Source organism: Haliaeetus leucocephalus, unplaced genomic scaffold (assembly GCF_000737465.1).
Source record: "Haliaeetus leucocephalus isolate CR32 unplaced genomic scaffold, Haliaeetus_leucocephalus-4.0 Scaffold151, whole genome shotgun sequence".
Classification (NCBI taxonomy): domain Eukaryota; kingdom Metazoa; phylum Chordata; class Aves; order Accipitriformes; family Accipitridae; genus Haliaeetus; species Haliaeetus leucocephalus.
The window spans coordinates 7,928,154-7,949,210 of record NW_010972587.1 but is presented as its reverse complement, the minus strand read 5'-3'; the positions used below and the strand labels follow the sequence as shown (position 1 = coordinate 7,949,210).

General features: G+C 35.7%; 1 protein-coding gene across 1 annotated transcript in view; it reads right to left on the bottom strand.

The window, feature by feature from the left end:
* METTL25 (methyltransferase like 25) overlaps nt 1–20,205 on the bottom strand; it is a 62,794-nt gene extending 42,589 nt beyond the window's left edge. The window contains exons 1-4 of the mRNA XM_010561833.1: nt 20,184–20,205; nt 13,298–13,465; nt 8,323–8,423; nt 2,158–2,790 (exon numbers count right to left, since the gene is read on the bottom strand). Coding sequence (XP_010560135.1) covers nt 2,158–2,790; nt 8,323–8,423; nt 13,298–13,465; nt 20,184–20,205 — 924 coding nt within the window. The remainder of the gene's footprint in view (nt 1–2,157; nt 2,791–8,322; nt 8,424–13,297; nt 13,466–20,183) is intronic.
* Between the last annotated feature and the right edge of the window lie 852 nt (nt 20,206–21,057).

Below are 21,057 nucleotides of genomic sequence, written 5' to 3'. Positions count from 1 at the left end.
AATTTCCCTTTTCCCTCTATTTCCCCATCCAAATTGTCCCTCTTCTCACCATTCATAACAAGATATTTCCCTTCCAGCATTATTAGTTGGAATCTACACTGTAAACATGGTGTTGCTTTGAATTTCAGCCTTATTAACAAGGTCATCAACAAGAAATTAGCCCAGAGACATTCAACTGGGATACCTTTCTATAATCATTCTGACTTCATATGCACACCTACTTTTGCTGCTCTATATCTGATTTTCTCACCCATCTGTATTACATATGTACATGCAAAACACTAAAACCTCCCCTCTCCTCTGTTTTTTTAATTCTCCCTGTCCCCCTTCTCACCTTCCACTTTGCGCTGCTTCTCTGTGCTTGCCCTCTCCTTGTCTTAGGATCCAAAATTTTTAGGTGACAAGAGTTTAGTTTCAGTCCAGCTTAGTTTTTAAAGACTTTTTTCCTATCAGTCAGCTTCAGCTCACCATTCCACAAAGCTTTTTTCCACATGGAATTACAGAAATAGTGGAACAAGTTTGGAACCTAAGGGAAGATGTGCACTTGCAAGGGGAACATTTAAACCCCAAGACAGGAAAAGTTAGAGAGATTCTTTCAGGAGAAAGCTAGTGGAAGATGGCTACCACATGCAAGACAGAGGAAACACATTACAACGCTCAAAACTTCTGAACAATCTGAGGCCAGTCTGTCTGTGTCAGGTACACTTTTGGACCACCACTGACTTCAGTGAGGTTGCCTGGGTATAACTGAAAGTACTTTCTGGATTGTTGGCTTAAGTATAGGAAAATTTGGTATCTCCTTGTCCTGGAGCATATTTCATCAGCAGATTAATTTCAGAACTTAGCATATAAATCAGTAAATACTAATTTTACCCACTCCCATTTGTTCCCAGCTTAGGCAAGTTAGAGGAAAAAAAATTAATTTATGGTTAACAATAAAAAATTGTAAATATTTGTAAAACTATTTCTAAAAAAATATTTTATTTCTAAAAATTCTCAAAACACTTTTAAAACATGTAAATGATTGCAAATTTTGAAGTTTTTTAATAACACACATTCATCACACATAATGTGCAGTTTGGTTATTACTATTTTTTAACACAATGAAGCTTTTACCTTTTCTGACAGTAATTTTTTTTATTTATAAAGAAAGGCAGTGATATAGGATTTCTTTTACCTTTTACATCCTACAAATTACATACTAAGAGGATACAAAATCCAACTGTGCAAGTGTAAGGGCATATGCTTCATCAACAAACCCTGCTGCTCAGGGTATCTTTTGCAGACAGACATGAGCTTGCTCCACATGTTCTCAGACACTCAGTAGGATTTATTAGCTCAAGTTATAGGGCCATCAGCACAAGCTTATGGTCTTGAATCAGAGATGAATTATACCCCTGAATATAATAGTTCAGTTACTACTGAACACAGACAAGTTTTTATCTTTCCATAAAAGACTGAATGTATGTACCCAAATGTACGTTAGCTCAGGCATAGCAAATAAACAGCCATATAGCTTCTAGACTTGTGTCACTGTCTTTGGGCAGCTGAGCTTGGGCTTGTTTGTGTAGACACAATCCCTGCCAGCTAGTAAATTACTAGATGAACTTAAACTAACTCTGAAAAGTCAAAATATAAAAACATTATTTGCAGATAGGGCTCTTTACAAAATCTTTATGCTGAGTAGTATACATAGTAAATAAATTCTCCAATGACTTCAAAGTTCAATTGAAATTACAAAAATATAAAACTTAAAAAGTAAGAAATTTCAAGAAAATTTAAATTCCAGTGCTTAATATATCCATCTACCTGATAAATATAACTCTTTTCATAATAATTAGATGTTATCTATAACCACAATTGTAAAATACCTGAATGTGCTAATATGTATGCTGTTAACTTTGACAACTGATTATTATCTACCCCATAAATTCTAAAGGCTGCTTTATGCATTCATAATAATCCCAACACATATATTAAAATAGAAAAACAATCCGCTAGACATACTTCTGCTAACTGGCTGAAAAACATTAGTGGGCCAGAATATTCATTTACACCACTGACAGCATTCTATGTACATCCAGCAAACAGTATGTACATACGAAAAGGGCAATATAAAGACAATAGACAATCTACTTCAAATATTAGTAAAATAACCTCCAGATCTGTTATGATGTCACTGAGTTCTGTTTCTGCGGTGATGCAAGAGGTCAATGGAAAATACAGGTTTGATTCACTCGACTTGCTTGCTTTAGCCTTGAGAGATGCCATTTTTCTTTGTGCCTTTTCCTCTTCACAGAGTTCCCCACAGTTACACTGAGATGAAGAAAAAACTTCTACAGCATCAGCAGGCAGAACATTTAAAATAGCAAGAACCTCTTCAGAAAGTTTGCTTTCATCAGACTGTGTCCGCGCCACCAAATCAACTTCAGTTTGTTTGCTGGTTTCAGATGTAGCTACTTCTGTGAAACCACAAGAAGGAACTAAATCTTGGATAGTCCCTTGGTCCTGACTTTGAAGACTGCTGTCATAATTTAAGGGCTTTTCAATGATTGCATTACATTTAACTTCATTTTCCCCTGGCCTGTCATTTGCCTTTTCCAATCTCTGGCTTTTGAGGTTTGCTCTTCCTCGACTCTGATATGCTCTCCAGTGTTTCTTCAATTTTCTGTTCCTTTCATGAGCACCATTAGTGTTGGAGTTTGAGGAGTCAATTCCATAAACTTTTAAGTTATATTGCATGGACAAAAATGAACTCAAGTAGCCTTTTCCAGAACCTATATCAATTACCTAGATAATGGGGAAAAAAGAAAATAAAATTTGCTATATTAATGAGCAACAAGGTATACTTCAATCAAAAGCAAAATAATTCCCTAAAAATTTAAGCATGGATTTAATACCTACCTTATCAGTATCATCCCTCCTAATACACTTAGTTCTTTTGCTTTGTTGGTCCACCTTCTGACTTTAAAACACAGACTAAGTCTTAAATGATTTGCTCCAGAAAACAGATGCTGCAATGCTTATGTAATGCATATGTCCTGACTCTTCTGGGAAAGACTTTCAGTATATTTTTTGTCACAGAACTTCTTTCTGCTAAAGAAAATAACCAAAAACCACCACCACCTCCCCTTGCTAAACTGGGTCAGAATATAAAGTTAGCAATGAAAGCGTTCACAGTATTTAGCTTTAGGCACCTGGCTACCATACTGAGGAGCCTGCTACCACTAGGTGTACAGAAATAAGCATCTTCAGATTCGGTGCCTAACTTAATCACTTCAGATGTGACCTAAAGACAGGTGATATTGATATCCCCCTTTATGTCAGAACACTTATTTATACCGCTTTCCCATTCTGTGAAAATGATCCATACAGCTTTGATTAACATGAGGATGCTTTTGTAATAAAACTAAGGGGCTTGTATGTCACATGTGCTTTCCACTGCCTGTTCTGGAAGAAGGAGTAAATAGAAGGGATAACTAGCTGACAAGTTTAGTTTGTCTCATAGTTGATAGCACGTGCTAGTTCAGTGACTGATATAACACAGGAAGGAAAACACTATACAGAGTAGTAGCAGAAACAAGGGTAACCTGAGACCTTTAAGTACATAACTACTGTTTTATATCATGTGTGTTTTAATTTGTAAAAAATATATAACAGAATATTTTACAAGAATAGGCAGAGTGACATTTCTCTAAGGAAAGAAAATGATAATGTTTGCTTCTGTTCAGGTATCTACCAAAAACTATATTGACTAGATATAATAACTTCTTTCTACATATTCCTGAAAGTGTTTGATTCAAGAACATCTAGGTCTTGTTCTTGGTCTGTCACTCATTCTTAAGAAAGCTTACATTGATATTTGCAAGTCCAAATAGCAGCATACACTGCATGGATCCATCTTAAACTCAACTGCATAGTTTTTTACCAGGTAAGAATACTCAGTACAGCAATACTCCTACTGAAATGAAAAAGAAAGATTTATTCCTTATTCTAAGAAAGTTAAAGATTTGTACAGCCGTGGAATTAGAAAGAAAAATTTGAAGCAATGTCACTAAAGACTACGTAAAACAGTGGCAAATATACACTATTAGGTAAAAATCATTTACCCAGGCTGCACGTGGCTTTCTCATCTGCACTCATCATGTGATATTGCTGCATATACGCCATCTAGGTATGCTACAATCCTCAAATTTCTTGAATGAAATCAGTACAGGAGTGGATTTAGTGAGATAGAATTGATATAATCTAAGCATACTTTTTGAAAATGACATTTATTTATCACATTTATCACCAGTATTCTCCTAGATTATTTAAAAGTGAAGGAAAGAAAAGTGTTCAAGGAATAATTTTACCCACTATTTTATGTAACAGATACTACTATTACGCAGAACATGCACACCTCCACTTCTACAACGTTTTTAATTATTTCTGTGAAAGGCAGCATTTGGATACAAGAGTCAGCTAGTGAATTATTCCCAACTCCTACGTGTGACCTCTAGTGGCTGTAAAGACAAACTGCTGTTTGGGTAAGGTTTTTTCAGTTGTTTCCAAGTAAAAAGAAAACAGTAATATATTGTTAAATTAGCACTGGGAGAATAGTTTTAAAACGAAAGGAAAATTTGACTAGAAATACGAAGGCAATGATCTTGTGCTAAACAAATAGACGGCATTAAATTAATCCTGCTTTACCTTCCCTTGATTACATAAGGAAAGGTAATCAGCAATCCATAGCGTATCTGCCAAGCATGAACTTTCAAAATGAAATTTCCATGATATAATGGACTCCAAAGGTCTTGTCCATAGTGAGTTGGGTACTATGTTTAAACACAGTTTCTGGCACAGCATAATCAAGAACTTTGTTTCCAGAAGCATTCCAACATTTCCCAGCACCAAATCACAGATTTAATGGATGCTGAATGCAGAATTATATCATACTTACATTACACATCGCAACTTTTGCTGCACATGCTGCAATTTCCAAGGAAAACTTTCACAAATACATTAAAGAAAAAAAATGTGCATTTAAACAAAGAAGAATTATCACTGACTTCTTTTCATAGTTTTATCAAGAACTTCTTTATAAAATGAAGTTCCACTTGTACAATAGGAACAATGCTTAAAAGGGGCAGTAAACAACTGAAAAAAAACCCTTTAGTTAGTTTGCTTTAATGTTTTAATTCAAATCATTAACCTAGAAGTGATTACAGTAGTAATAAAATTTTTGCTTTTATTCTCATTTTACTATTTATTATACTATATTATAAAATACCACAGGAGAGCAATATCCTCTACCACCCATTATACATCATGGGTATGGAGGTGAAACAGAGGGCATTTTTCAAGCTGTCAGTGATCTGTAATATCTGAAAGAAACACCCTGAGGACACGTGCTGTTGTAAAACATGTGTTGTGTTTTCATAGCTCTAGATTTTTTAATTAAATGTTGCATATATTTTGTTTTGCGAGAAGGATAGAAAAAAAATCAATAAGGAAAAAACTCTCCTAAAACTTTACAATTCCTATATTTTTTTAAGTTGAAAGGTAACCAAAACAAAAGGAGTTGCTTTTTAATAACTGAGAAGGAGCCTTTTCTTTTTTTTTTTTTTAATGTAACTGGAAAGCTCTTTTCATATATTAGGGATTTGTAACTTTGCACAAATAAATTTTGTTACAGTGTATGACTAAAATGGAAAAAAGTTAATATAGAGCAGTCAGCATTTCATATTCAGTGACATACTGCAATAATATTTTTCATTAAATGTTACAATTTTTTCAAAAAATAAACAGAAAATAATCCTTTGTATAAAGATACTCCAAGCCATCTGATAAAAGTGCATAATCACTGGATGAAATCGCGGCATATTGACACATACTTAATAATGATTGGTTTGAGATTTTATTACCAGCTACATCGGGACTTAGGTTAGGTCATTAAGGTGGCTCTACTTTTTTACTCTCTGAACATGGGTTTTCCTTTCCTTTCATTCCTGAATCTCACAGGAACTATTTAAAATCTAAATGAAAATGCTATATGAAACACCACCTTCCAGAGAACACTTAGTATTGCATTATAAGCAAACTACGCTCTCCTACAGCTTTTTCAGTACATTAAAGTCTTCAACACTTGAACAACTAATACTTGCCTGAAGCAAAAGCTAAGCAAGGCAAAAAACATGCTAATGATAGAAGAAATTACTTTCACAAATCTGCTGCTACTGTATTTCTATTCTTTACAGAGTGCATCCACTTTACGGCTGTTGAGGGCACCCACACTTGTCACTGCGGCTGGCTCTTGAAAGAGTTGCTGGAGAGATCGCCTTCCATCGCTGTAAGCGATCACAGATGCTCACAAATTGACTGCGTCTCATCCAGTAATATTTGGCCTGAACTGCAGCTCTCTATTTACTTGGTAATCCCAGTTGTAAGGAGAAGACTGCTTAAAACTTTGCCTTCATCAGTTGTTCCTCACAAAACAGATGGTCAGGATTCAGAGTTTTGATCTCTGTTTTCAAGGATGCCACAGGCCTGACCCAAACCTATCAAGAGTACCGCATCATCTACATTATCTAAATTAAACTCAGCCTGAGCCAAATAACTTTCTAATCAAAGTTCAGCTTCAGCAACTCAGAGCTGAACCCAAGTTTTGGGGCCTGCCCTTCGGTCTGTGGTGGCAGCAGTAGCAACTCAGGACGCTGCAGTTACATCTCTACCACTAACCAGAACAAAGCACGGCCATGTACTCTACCCCCAGCACTCAACTGGCCACACCATTAATTCTGAGCAGCCCCCCTGGTGCAGGGATGAAGCAGGCCAACTAGCACTCTCCCATTCAAAGGCCAGGCACAGTATGGGGGACAAGATACACCAGAGACCATGGTAATACAGACTTGGCCTGCCCAACTGCAGTTGTCTCTTCCCCCTTACTCACAACCAATATCTTAATTTGAAACCATACTCAGACGTATTTACTTAGGGAAAAAAAAGGCTCAGAGGGAATATGTTCAGCATAAAATCTGGGCACATACCTTATTAATCTTTGGTTTTAAACAAATATAGTTTGTTCTCCACAAATCTTTGTGGGAACAAGTATTAGGCTGGAGGAAATTGGTCTCCATTTACACTTACAGCCCCTTGCACAGAAAGCAAGTGCAGCTCAGATGTAGAAAGGAATCAAATGCAGTGTCCAGAGTCACTAGTCATCTACAGTTTAAAGCGAGGATGAAGCTACATTAGCCAGTTACTAGCATTATAGAGGTTAAAATGATTAAACCAACTCAGTTCACCCAGATACTTAGTAATACTTAGTTATTACCACAACAAAGGTCTGAGACGTGGAATCTAACAGAAAGTTTAACATTTAAAAAGCTTACAGAAAAATTACTTGTATGTAAAACAAGGAAATGGTATTGGTGTACTTTTGTCTAATAGAATGTGAAATATGGTACTCAAGTATTGCCAACAGATCCACAAGTGAACATCTACGAGGTTTTAATGCAACAGTGATCTAGTGCACTGTGCAATCACAATTACACGCTAAAAAGAAAGGATAAGTTACAATCAAATTTCAGAAAGGAATCCTGCAATTCTTCACCATCCAAGGATGAACTTGCCATCTGATGTATGAAACGGCCAACTCATAGAGTAATCACTGGGTGGTAATGATGTTGGGTGTCTGAATCTCACACATGTTCTACCAAATGTATTTTATGCACACTCTGCTACATAAATCTCTGCTTAATCTGGTCTCTCTTCAAACTAAAAAGGTCATAACTAAATTCCTAATTAAACAACCCATGTTAAATAAAGGTGAACAGCATTAAACAATAGGAAATAATTTAAATCTCTTGTGCCAGAATAAGATGAGCTTTCAAAATTTCTCAGATCTTCTATTTGGGTCTCTATGTGGCATTCTTGTCTGCCTGACAGAAGAACGAAGTTTTGCTCTCCTAGTGATGCTTATGGTAAATTCCCAGCAATATAATACTGATAAACATGGCAGTACTCGCGTATAGCAAAAAGCAGTACAATTTTTAGCTGCTCAATGTATAGAGGATGATTATAATTTCTTAATATTTTTCATGAGTCATAAAATGATTGTGACTCATTGAAAGGCAGCTCCTTTGGAATGATACATTTGTAAACAAAATTGTCCTTCAGCTTGGCCGTAAAGGTTCTTGGCCCTAATTGTTCTTTAGGTACAATTATTTACAGGAAAAATAAGAACAGCAGTGACGGAATATCAAAATCATGTACTCAAACACAATAAGGAGAATAATTTGGAAGGTACAAGGTAACACACAGTAAGAAATGCTTTCTTACCTGCTTTATACCACAGTAATTCGCTATGTTGTCTATCAGCTCTGACATCACCTGCACTTCATGTGATTTCTTATTATTCATAAACTCATCAGTTTTGATACCTGTATCAGATTAAGAAAATATATACACATTAACACAACCCATAATAATAAAGATTTCTGATCAATCAGAAAAAATACCAGCCTAAAAATATGCTATAGTATTTTTATATTTTAAGGATAGTAATTTTTAATTAAAAACTCATTAAATTATTACAAGACTAAACTTCTGAATTACAGATGAATTAGTAAAATTCCACACTGTAAAACTTAGTACTGTTGGTGTAGTTTTAAGATGTAGCATATCTAATACCTGACCAAATATTAGACAAGAGCTACTACCATAAAACTGTTCTTCCTGTTCATTCAAAAATATTTATTTTTGTGTCATTTATCACATTTAGCTTTACATAGGTGAAATATAAGGACAGAGACAATTAATAATCACACAGTATGGCTTGTTAATTATACAGATTTGACCAGAATATCAAGTGGAAGATATCTCAAATAAAAGTTATGAGTGATGTTGGGGAAACTCAAAGGAAGATACACCTTTATTTTTTTAACCTATAGATGGGTTATAGAACTACTACATCTTTATGGTACAAAATCATTCATTTCAGTGTTGCTGGAGAATGTGTTAATGAGATGGAGTCAATTTCTGCCACGGGTTTACTGCTTGCAGAGAATACGAAGCACCCACTTGCTAATCCCTACATCCCCCAACCAAAGGAGGAGCTCAGAAGTCACTCCCTTGGGAGAAACCCACACATTTCTCATAGGCAACCAACACTACAGTACACTTGGCTCTAGTTAAATTGATGGAAATTTTTGTAAGTCTGAGTGATGGCAGAAGAAACTGGACCATTACTGATGAGTATGCTCCTAGAAAACAAGACTTTTCTACATGACTAGGCAGATTAATATACTTTCCTGTTCTCTGCTTTTTGCACAGTACGTGTTCATCTGTCCAGAAACTGATCATTAGACAAAAACTATGTTCATTCCTTGATCAGATCATGCTGGGAACAGAGCCAAGAGTGTTACTTCTTTAGAAGAGAGTAGGGAATTGAACTGAGCTCATGAGAAACCTAATGTTTTCTCTATTTTTCCCAAAACCCACAGGATCTCTCCATTTCTTAAACATCTGGTTTTTTATAATAAACTGTTATGACAATACTTAAAATCTAATATAGACTCTATGAACTGACAAAAGAAAAAAATAGACTAAAATACTTTTAAACAAAACAAACAGCAGAAACAAGTGTTTGTCATTTCACTAAAGATTCTCCTTAACTTTCAAATTGTGAAGATCTACCCGGTGTCCTAAAAACCTCTTAATTTGTAAGCATTTCAAAAGAAAGAAAAAAGACAGAAAAAAAAAAATTTAAAAAGTCTCTTTTTTTTTATATTTGAACATTTTTGTGCCTGGATAGGCTCATCAGAAGAAGAGGCAGAATGGGAACAGGAAGAAACAGACATTTAACTTCTTGACAGAAATAAAAGTTGTTTGACTGTTCTCCAAAGCAGCACTGTCACTTTGAACTATCACCACATATTGCACCTTTTACTCTTTGGTATTGTATGAACTCAAAAGACTGAATTGGGTAATGCTGTGTGAAGTACCATTTCAGAGAGTACTTAAGCCAAATTAAGTATTTCAAACATGGAAGAAATCCAGAAATCCAGAAACAAGACCCAACTTAATGTCAAATAAGTATTTCAAACATGGAAGGAATCCAGAAATCCAGAAACAAGACCCAATTTACAAAAGCTGAGGTTCCACACAGAAAAATCATAGTTTGCTTATACCTACGTATATAAAGTATTTATCACCTTAGCTACTAAAGTTTCTTAACCATTTTTAGGCTTCTTTCCTACCTTTTGCAGAGTGAGCACTCTGCTTGTATTTCAGCTCAGGAAAAATGATACTGTGCAGAAAATTATGGATTTTTTTCTGCAAAATTCTGATAGATTTTTTAGCATTATTTTGAAAAAAAATCAGACATATTACAATCTAATAGAAAAAACTCTATTTGGGGACTGTTATATTACCAAGACAACTGCAAATTTGAAAAAAAATATGTATACTAGTTTTAAACAAACTGTGTAAATTCATTCTGCTATCACAAAATTACTTTCTTGAAACAAATAATCACACATGTAGATTCCCTTATTATGTGTACAACTGCTGCAAGCAGAACAAATACTAATTTAAAAAAACATAAGAAATTTAGAGATCTATCTCCTTTTGTGATGAAAAAAGAAAGTGGGGTTCGAATACTTCACAGAAGTACCCTCGATATAATAGAGTAACAGAACGCTTAATGTTACTAGTTTTAGCTGGTACTGAAATGGTACTCATTTCCACTGTGAATCCCTAGCACAGGTAGCTGCTTTCCATTTGAAAAACTGCTTCAACTCTATAATGCCATTTACAGCTACATCTTTAGTTGTGAAGCTGAACTGTCACAGCTGAACAGCTGACTATCCTTTATACGGGGCTAACACAGATCTTCCTAAGATCTCCTATGGCAGGGTGCAGGGGTTTTATACCCCAGCTACCTGTGGGAATTCAGATATACCAGATAAAAAAAAATAATTCACAGTCCACACCAGACAACACCACCTATACAGAAGTTACACTACTATGATTTAATTCCATAAGCCAAAGTGAGGGACCAGGATAACCGTATACTAAAAAAAAACATTGAGGCAGAGTGATATCCAGTATATAGCATTTAAAGACGGATTCGTTAACAGTCATTGCATGACTACTACCTTTGCAATAAACACATTGCAAATGTAGAGAGTACTCTTAATTCAGTACTGTAGCAACCCTCACTTCTTATATTGGATGCGGACCTGTAACAAGATAAATTCTTCCTGCTGGCTTCCTCCCCTTGGGCCAGGCTCTTCTGGACCCCATGGGCTCAGTGCAAGCAACCTGATGGTGCTGTAAGGACCACAATGACCTTCATTAGGAAGCAATGGAGAAAGCCCTTTAGACTCAGAACTCCATTCTGAGTAGCTGTGTCCACAGTATGCTTGAAATGTTTGTGCTTACCAATTATTCCAAGGAAGGATAGCAATATGTCTACGTTAAGATGGTGAAGAAGTTAGAGAGCTATGCAAGTATGCAAACTGTGGGAATAGGCTCATAAGCATGTTTGTCTTAGAACAAGAAAATGTATTAAAAACATCTGAAACATAAATGGAATTATCCTGATGCATACTTTTCAGAATATGAGCAAGGCCATGGTAAAGTTGCCAATTTTCTCAGACTCACACTTCTTTTGACTTGCAAGCTTTAGTATGTCAGGAAATGAATATATTTTCTGAAATACAGAATTAAGTCCAAAACATCTAAAACAGCTTAAGTTAAAAGATCACAACTTTCATTTGGCAACTTGCACGTTATGAATCCGTAATTTGGTATTTTGCTTCTGCCAAATGATTACCAGGAACTTCAATTAAGTTAATTTAATTGATTCTTACTGCCAATTCAACACAAAGGTTTTGAATTATAATACCATTGCATACATTTGGAACATGTTTTATTTTTTCTATAAAGAACAATTTAGAATTACTGCATCACAAACCCAGGCCCGAGTTACCCAACTGAGCAGCACTCCTGCAAGACACAGAATAAAATATTCAGCAACTGCCTTATCCTGATGCTCCATTCTGCATGACAAGAAGATGAAAGAAGCCTTGTAGTTTTGTCTAAGAAAGCTAATCCAGATATGAACTCAAGTACAAGGATAACAAAGTAGAACTAGAGAATTACAGAAAATTAAGCGGAACACAGGGAATGAGAGCATAATAAAAATGAAAAGAGCTAAAAAGCAAGCAGAAGAAAAGCAGCATGCAGTTGTCAAACAAGAAAAAAGGGCTTCAGATGAAAGAAGGGCAAAAGGAAAGAAGCCAGGAAGTAAGACCAATGCACAACAACCCATTAAGACTATCTTAGCTATGGCATTTTAGTATTTCTGAAGAAATGAAAAACTGGGGAGCCAATCATGGAAAATGGCAAAATTGGAAGGAGAAGATTGCTGTAGAAAACGGGAGAGATGCACAACATATATATAATGGTGTTATTACTTAGGATAAGAAACATCAGACTTTTAACATATTACAGAGATAAAACACACTAGAAGGCAAAGACAGAGAGCTGCTCAGTCTGCCTCTGAAAAACTAATGAGAAATCTGAAAGACAGTGACAAATCTATAAAGATTGAGGACTCCATGAAGAGCACGTTTTCAGTGAAAATTACAGCAGCCCAAGTAAGTATAAATGCCAGTTTATCATCTGATACAAAAAATATAATGAAGGGTAAGACTTCCAGTGTCCAACTTGATGCCAACTTGAGAGTGTTTTAATTCAATGTCTTTAACTACAGAAAATGAAATTACTCTAGTTTTATGACATATAATTGGTATTGGTCCAAAACATACAGAATGAATAAAAATGAATTTTTTTGAGACATCAAACACTTATTGGACCATATTCAGCTAAATGCCAAAGCACATATTTAATATTAAACAGAAGATGTAACATGAAAACCCACTTGCCAGATTTTAGGGTGAGACTTTTAAAAAAAATCAAGAATAGCAACCATGATTCCTGCTGCTTAAGGAGAAGAAAAACAAAGGGAATTAACAAGATATCTCAAAAAATGATGTGCCTGCTTGTCTATCTCACCCCCTTTAAAACTGAATCTCAGGAAGGGTCTATAGGTACTGAACGCTGTGACGTCTTTGCTCAAATTTTAGTAAGAGAATCCATTTTCTAAACAAAGGCAATGAAGAAACTATCTGGGAACAAATGAAAATTGAAGTGAGAAGCATGTAGGAGAAAAACCCAACAAACCACTCTCCAAAACCAAAGGTCCTATAGTGAATAAGTAAAAATTTAAATACAAATGTAAATATACCTGTTGTTCCTTGATTGTCTCCTCTCAGTGCTTCAAGTACATCTTCTAATCGGGTACACACTCCAAAGCTGGACAAAGAATAATATTTAGCAGCCAGGGCAAACAAACGTACATTGATAAGCTTCTTAGAGTTTTCACAAAACACATTGGAAAACATGTTGTCATCATCTGTACAGAAAAGAAAAAGAAAAGATTTCTGTCAACAGTGCTTAACATCTCTGTAATAGTGCTGACAGAGAAGTACAAGCAATAAATTCTTAGTATCAGACAGAAGTAATCATTTACTTTGCTTCCATAAGTGGGAAAACTCATTATTTTTCTTCAGCTGTATTCCCCCTTCAGAACTGCAGTCAAATTTTGCTCTTATCTCAACTAGTGTAAATGTGGAAAAATCTATTGTTTTAGCAGAGCTACTTTAGTATAATCAACAAGAGAATTCAAGCAACATTATCACTTCTCTTTTGTTTACAAACTTGCTCATTATAAATTTCCTAATCATCCCCATCTGACAACACACACTACTAGATTTTTTAAGAAATGCAGCTGTTCAATATATGAACTGTTTTGATTTACAATCACCATATTCACATACTTTCCAAGCTGCTTTGTAACTGGTGAATCTGCTGGGAGAATTAAATTAATTTTTATTACCAATCAGGTGTGAGCCAAAGTTAGATTCCAATGCATATTTTGTTTGACTCAGGATGAAATGCTTCAGTTTGGTATTACTTAGTTCTTAAGTTTCAAAAATGTACACTTATTTTTAGGTGAAACATATTGGTATGAATCATTTATTAATTCTGAGATGGTTTTGTATTGTCTAAGTCCTCTCTATTTCAGCTAAAACTATTTATTTGTGAATTCTACATAGCTTTGCTAATAATTTTGTAATTCTTTAAAATATATAAAAGCTAACCAGTCCAGCAGTTAGAAAGATTTAGAAAATATCTCCTGGTTTGCCTTTTGTCTTATGGGTAGATGTTGAGCAAGTACATACCTAGCACGGTAGCTTTCCTGAATCTGGCCTACCCACCTGCATGACAACAGATACAGCTGTTTTTAATTGACCTCACCTCTAATGCTCTTAATTTTCTTGCATGACCACAATTAAAGGTCATGCATATATTACAATTTATTGAAAACCGTCCCAACAGTGTCAACATGTTAATTTTCATAGTATTACGCTACAAAGGCTTAATTCCAGTAACCAAACTTTGGACCTAAGAAAGAATCAATATTGTCTAAGCTATGACCAGAATTAATGTTATTTCAGTTTCTGTATGGCACTTCTTACTCCTCTCTATGACAAAATTAGAAAGCAAGCCACCTTTCTCTATAAAAGGCTTCCTTCTTTGAACTTCTGAACATCCAGTAACTTTTAGTTAGTGAAAGGATAAAGGTGTAACTTGATACTAGAGAACAGAAACAAAGAGAAACACTAAACCAGAACAGACTGCAAAGTTTTTAGGGAGAAGGGGTAATTTTGTTTTCCAGTGTCTCTGTGGAGATATGTTAGAGGCAGACAAGAAATTAGATGCGTGCATTTTGAAATGACTAAAGAAAAATAAATTTCCTTTCTGACTATACCTTCAAATCAAGCAAATAATGGAAGAGACTAATATAATGGGATAAGATAATCAAACACTTTTGGACAATGTACAGAATTGCGCTTCCGCCCCCCCACCCCAAAAGTTTCAAAAACCATAAAAGGAGGTGAAAATCTACACACAAACAGTATTTTTGAGTTCTGTTGGGTAAATTTTATGCAAGGAGTTCTTACAAGAAACTGTCACAGCTTGAGTTATTGCTGAAGAAGAAAATTTCAGTTCATTTTTAACAGGGGGTTCAGTCATTTAACTTATTTTAGATTTTCTGGGAATGAACAGCATTCCAGAAAATTTATAGACATTCACAAAATGAATGTAGTCTGAATCAGTAAAAATGCATAGAAATCTTTAGGTCTGATGCAGTGGTAAGAAATCACTAATCTGTCGAGAACAAGGTTTAAGGGATTCAACAAGCAATTATATGCCAACAATTCTTGAGAAACCGATAGACATGAGACATTAAGTCAAAAGGTGCAGAGGGATATTTTGACCAGCCAGCCATTCAGCAGTTTTGCCAGGTGAAGAAGAAATCTAATTTTCTTGATGAGAAGTGGGTGTTCCACTTTGTTTCATGCATATTATGACTTCTTTGAATTAGTATAGTATTTAGTATAATACACCGGAGAGAAGTCTGGCCCATTCTAATATACATTTATGTTGTTCTTTATCTCCAAATTTTATTTCCTCAGTAACCAGTATGGTTTGGGGTTTTTTTGCCATTTTAGAAAACTGGAGCACATAACACTGAAACATACAATCTTTATATCAACTGGCACATATTTTTAAATACACTGGCTAATCTTTTATGACAAAACAAAACAAAAATCGACCAAGTAAAAAACTTTCCCCCAAAATCCACTTCTTTTCTTCATGGCATAACATTATATGAAATAAAGGAGATTTGAAAATACATTGGAATGTCATGCTGTTACAAAATATTTCTTTAACGTACGTGAGATGCATGAGAAACATCTGAATAAAACTGGAGTTTTATAATTTTCATTTTCATACATGTATATTACCTATCTATTAAATGCATTTTGGTTTATAAGCAGTATTTTTTCAAAATGTCTGGCTAGATACTGGATGTTTTTGATTGACTTTTATATTTTAAATACACTGAACTGTATCACTAGTAGAAAAAAATGTGCTTTCTACCATTACCATAGCATCAGATACTTGGGGGTGCAAGAAGAAATAACACCGTTCTTCCTCCATACAACAGGATAATAAAATTCACAAAAACATGTCACTTTCACATATCTAGTCTATTAGAAGATGCTTTCCTTGACTCCAAGTGTACTAATATATCCATTCTTCCAGTAATATTAAGCAGCTTAGAATTGTTCTTAATGTACAATTCTACAATTCTACATTCTACAATTCTGTAAACTTTCAATGGTATCAGTAGAAATAAACAGAAAAAATATAAACCAACCTGAAATATCCTATAGGTGTCATAAATATTACATTTATGTATTTGCTTTAGTTCAAAAGGCAGAAACGAATGCAAACGTTACTGACAAATTAGGTACTTATATGTTGTTTATAAACATGATCTATTTCGATACTTGCGACATGTTTGTTTCACTGCAATAGGCAGGATCTTTAAGTACACTAGTTTCCTTAACTGGAAATAAATTCACTTATGCCGATGTCAACACCAGCCCTCCAATGCACAGTACAGAAATAGGTACTGGAAAAGGTTTGTTTCAAAGCATCAGACTTGCCTACCGTCTCAACCCAAAATGGCATCCCAGTCCAACAGAAGTTTCTACAAGGTCTACGCCAGCATATGTATCTCTTCATCCAGAGGTGTCATTCAGAGCAGACAACAGTTAATTCAAAAAATGCGCACAAATATGCACACAAGGATGACACACCTGCACAAGCTACCACAAGTTGAATATTTTGTTTAATCAATACTGTACTGAAGCTATTATCTGGAATGAAAGCTAGGGCTCTCCCATCCATTTCTACTGTAAGGTCTACAGTCACCTTTCTTCAAACTGGATGAACACCAACTTCTTGGATATTGTAATGGTGATACCCTTAACATCTACCAAATGACTAAACACAAGAATGCCATTCACCTAAGACACCTCACGTCTGCAACACCAGCCATCACCCAAAACACAGCAAACCCAGTATCTCTCATCTCCTCTGTAAGGAATACATATTATATACCTCATCAGCAACTTTCAGCCAACAATCACATCTTACACCACACCACCCTGTCACTGACAGGGAAAATCATTAAACCTATATACTCTTGAAGAAATTTATCCTTATTTTTCCCATCTAACTTTCAAATAGCTCCCAAGATCAACAGCATAAGCAAATATTCGGCACATGAGAGTTCACAATATTTGGCAACCCAGTCTTCCTTTCACATTACTTCCTGCTGATCCCACTATATTGCACAAATACAACTTATCGTGAAACTTCGTAACTTTCCTAGGTTAAAGACTGATTATTGAAATTTAGAATTTTCTGATTCTTTGTCAGAACTCATGGAAAGCTTCTAAACCCACCACTTGCCTGCTTTCACCTTTTCAGCACCTGACATAAAATATATTAACTCTTCTTACAAATCTCACTTAACTGATATTAAATGCAGTAATACCCAGTGTTCTATAATGTCCCTGAATTCAGTTATCTGATGGAAGAACATGAACAGAGCTAGTAGGATTTCATGCACGATCACTAGTATATCATCTGTAATAACACTCCTGCCAAATATAAATTGTTGTTCCAGCTTGCCAATTAAAAGAAAAAAAACAACTATATTAAGGTATCTGAAGCATGACTTCAAGCTATGGAATGGCAGTTATCAGATTACTATTATTTTTGAATATTAAAAATGTTAGTTTTCTCAAAATGTTTCTACTTTGGTTGCTCACAAGATGACATCTAGTATGTCTTTTAACCAGTCAGTCCATACATTTGCAAATAAATCTTCAGAGGAAAGAAACATATGCAAAAAAATTGGAATTATGGTACAAACAGTAATTTACAGTAAAATATGAAAATACTTAAAACACAGATTTTTCTGTGCCTGTGTCCAATTTACAGCAATGACGTGATAAATGAGATGCAGTATGGCAAATGTCAGCTTTTTGATGTATAAAAATATAAAACAGTTTTCTGTATCTAAAAATGGATCTGAAATTTTTTTGTATGGTACAACTGAAAACAAGGGTTCTACCCTTTGTATGGTCATTATAATGAAATATCATCTGATGAGTATCTGAAAATGTTCTTTGAAACTGATTTACAGAACATTACATGTTCTGTAACATGATTATCTTCTTGCATATAATACTGTATAACAGAATTTCTTGCTTGCTAGCTTCTATTCAGCATATGTAGTTGTCAAAATCCCTATAGTAACATAAAATATTGTGCAGAATAACAGTTTCGTGCCAATCTGCAATAATGTTACTTTTTAGTTTGCACAGCTATGTGAGTAGGAACTGACAACTTCACATTTTCAGATCAATTCTGTCAAACGTAGCTTATGTTTCCCTATGATTTAATTTGGGAACCCTATTAGAACAGATTCTAGAAAACTTTTCATAATAGTTTAGGGATTGTGAATGTATAAATGTAAAACTTCTCAAACTCTTACAAAGCAAAGGTTTTACCGTGTGAAATCAAAATGTCATTTTATGCATATTTTGAGTAAGGTATCTGGGGTACATGACCACAGTGTCATTTGAGCATGCAAAATAAATCTATGCTCATCGCCACACTCCAATAAAAGGTAGTTCTATGAATGATAGCATGAGAACATTTTAGCAGCCATTTCAAGGTAAATCTAAATAACTACATTGAAATATCTGATAATTTTGAAGAACAACCACACAAACAGTTAATATTTTAGAGGAATATAAGGAAGAGCCATTTCTGTTTATGTTGGGTTTCAAGATCTCTAATGGTTTCTGATCTCTAATGTTATGAAGTTGTACTAATGCACTCAAGTAAGTTATGATACCAAGTTTCTCAATCCTAACTTTAATACAGGCTAATAGTGTGTTCATTTTCAAATACACGTAGATGTTTGCAGGTATCTTCACTAAGAAACTTGTATTCTACAATGTATTTTCACCATATGACTGGATGGACAGATACCATGCAGTCAAACAAGTCAGGCACAAACGACCAAATCGGCAAACACATGCCCATTTGATCCCAGTGCCTCCAATTTTGTCACGATACTGGAGAAATTTTGAGAGTGTGTCAAAACCTGACAAATGTTAAATAGCATACTATAATTTTGAGGCTAGAAAAAAAAGAGCAATTCTTTTTTTTTTTAAATAAGCAAAAGTAATCCCTGCAGAAACCAAAGAAATGTTATATTTTAGCCACAGCATGAAGGCTTCATAACCTTCTAAAGCACATGCTTCGTTTTAGCCATAAATTGTGCCTTTTGTTCCAGTAATTTCTGTACTGGATTCCGTAACACGCATTTTGAGTATAGATCATTAAATGATTTTCTGATTTTAAAAACTACAAAACAATACTCTGCCTTCCTGATTCTCTTTCTACTCTACAGGCCACCACTTCAGTGTCTGCATCATTTCATGGGCTTTCCCATAGAAACAGGTAAGATCAGGGTAATTTTCCTTTAGTATTTTCTTTTTGATGACTTCAGCGAATAATTAGTGCTGTTCCAGCCTCTATTTACATTTAATTTTATGTCCCGTTGCTCTGAATCAGCTCTGACTCTGACATTACCTGTCAAAAACATCAGAAGTTTTTCCTCGCTGCTTCCCCACACTTTTGCTTGCATACTGGACAACTGTCTTGTTTCCATCTGGCTCTCAAAGTTAATTCATAATCCAGTGTCTTTTTCATGGATAAATAAACTCTGTGGGTTTTTTTCCCAGATACCTCAACCCTTTAAAAATGAGTCTTACAGTTAATATTTTGAAGGTCTTTAAATCCAAGAGAGAAATGTTACAAGTGATGTAGCAATTCACAGTTCTTCAATCTCTGTCCAAAGCCAAATCATTATCTTCGCTTGCCTGCTATGCCAAAAAGTACACAGCTCCACATGCTACTTTCTGCGGACCCTTCTGTTACAGTTAACGTGCTTTCCTGTCTCACGTGTCATTTAACATAGCATTTCAGAACTATCGCTATGTGAGAGCTATCTATGCTCCATAAGCATTGGCATGATGCAGGTTTTTCTCAGCTAAGTGCTTTGTCAGAGATTTTACCTTAGTTTTGAAACTGATCTCTTTGCTTGGGCTCAGTCCCCTTAAGTACTATACCTTTCAGATGCTTTATCTTCATTTCTGTGCTCTGCCTGAAAGCGTGTTACTGGTATGTTTCCCTTCTACTTGGACTGCAGTAAATTCAGTAATAAGAGTTCCATAGCTGGCCTCCTCCTGAGTTACTTGAAAATTACTAAAAATATGAAGTGCTTCCTAAATAGGTCTTGTCAGAAATACAACTGCTTTCTGTCTTCCTTTGCCAGACACTCATCATTACAGATAGAGAGGAAAGCGGTGTTTAAGCCTTTTCCAGCTGTCCTCCACACTTCCAGAGTTTGAACATTTGGAGGACTCAGAACTGTTACATCTTTCCACTCATGTGGAGGGGTTTTTTTTGGTTCATTTTACTTCAGTTCTTCAGAAATCAGTCAGAGCGAAGAGTCTGACAGGAGTTTCATTTTGTTCCCAAACGAACAGGATGAAACTTATGAGACCGCCATCACAACTGTCACTACCGAGAGCCTCCTAAAGCGAAATTCCTCCCACCACGGCTATACTACCACGACGGCTCCAAATACATCCCGTTACCCTGGAAGAGACGAGCGTTGCTGGTGCAAACACAGGCGTGAAAAAGCGGGAGCGGGTTCCGCTGAAGGCCGGCTAACCGCCACGGGAGCGGCCGTGGCTGAAGGCGTGGGGGGGGGAAAAGCAGGGCAAGCAGAGCGGGGGGAAATTCCCCTGTTTTATGAAAGCAAGGACAATAATTCGAAACGTCGGTAGGAGGACAACGAGGAGGTCTCAGGAGGGAGAAGAGAAACCGTCGCCGGCTGAGGCGGCCGGAGGCGGGGAGCCACCGAGAGGCCCACGGGTGCCCCCAGCAGCCCAGGCGCCACGGGAGCCCAGCTCTGCGGGCCGTCACCCCTCTCCCCCC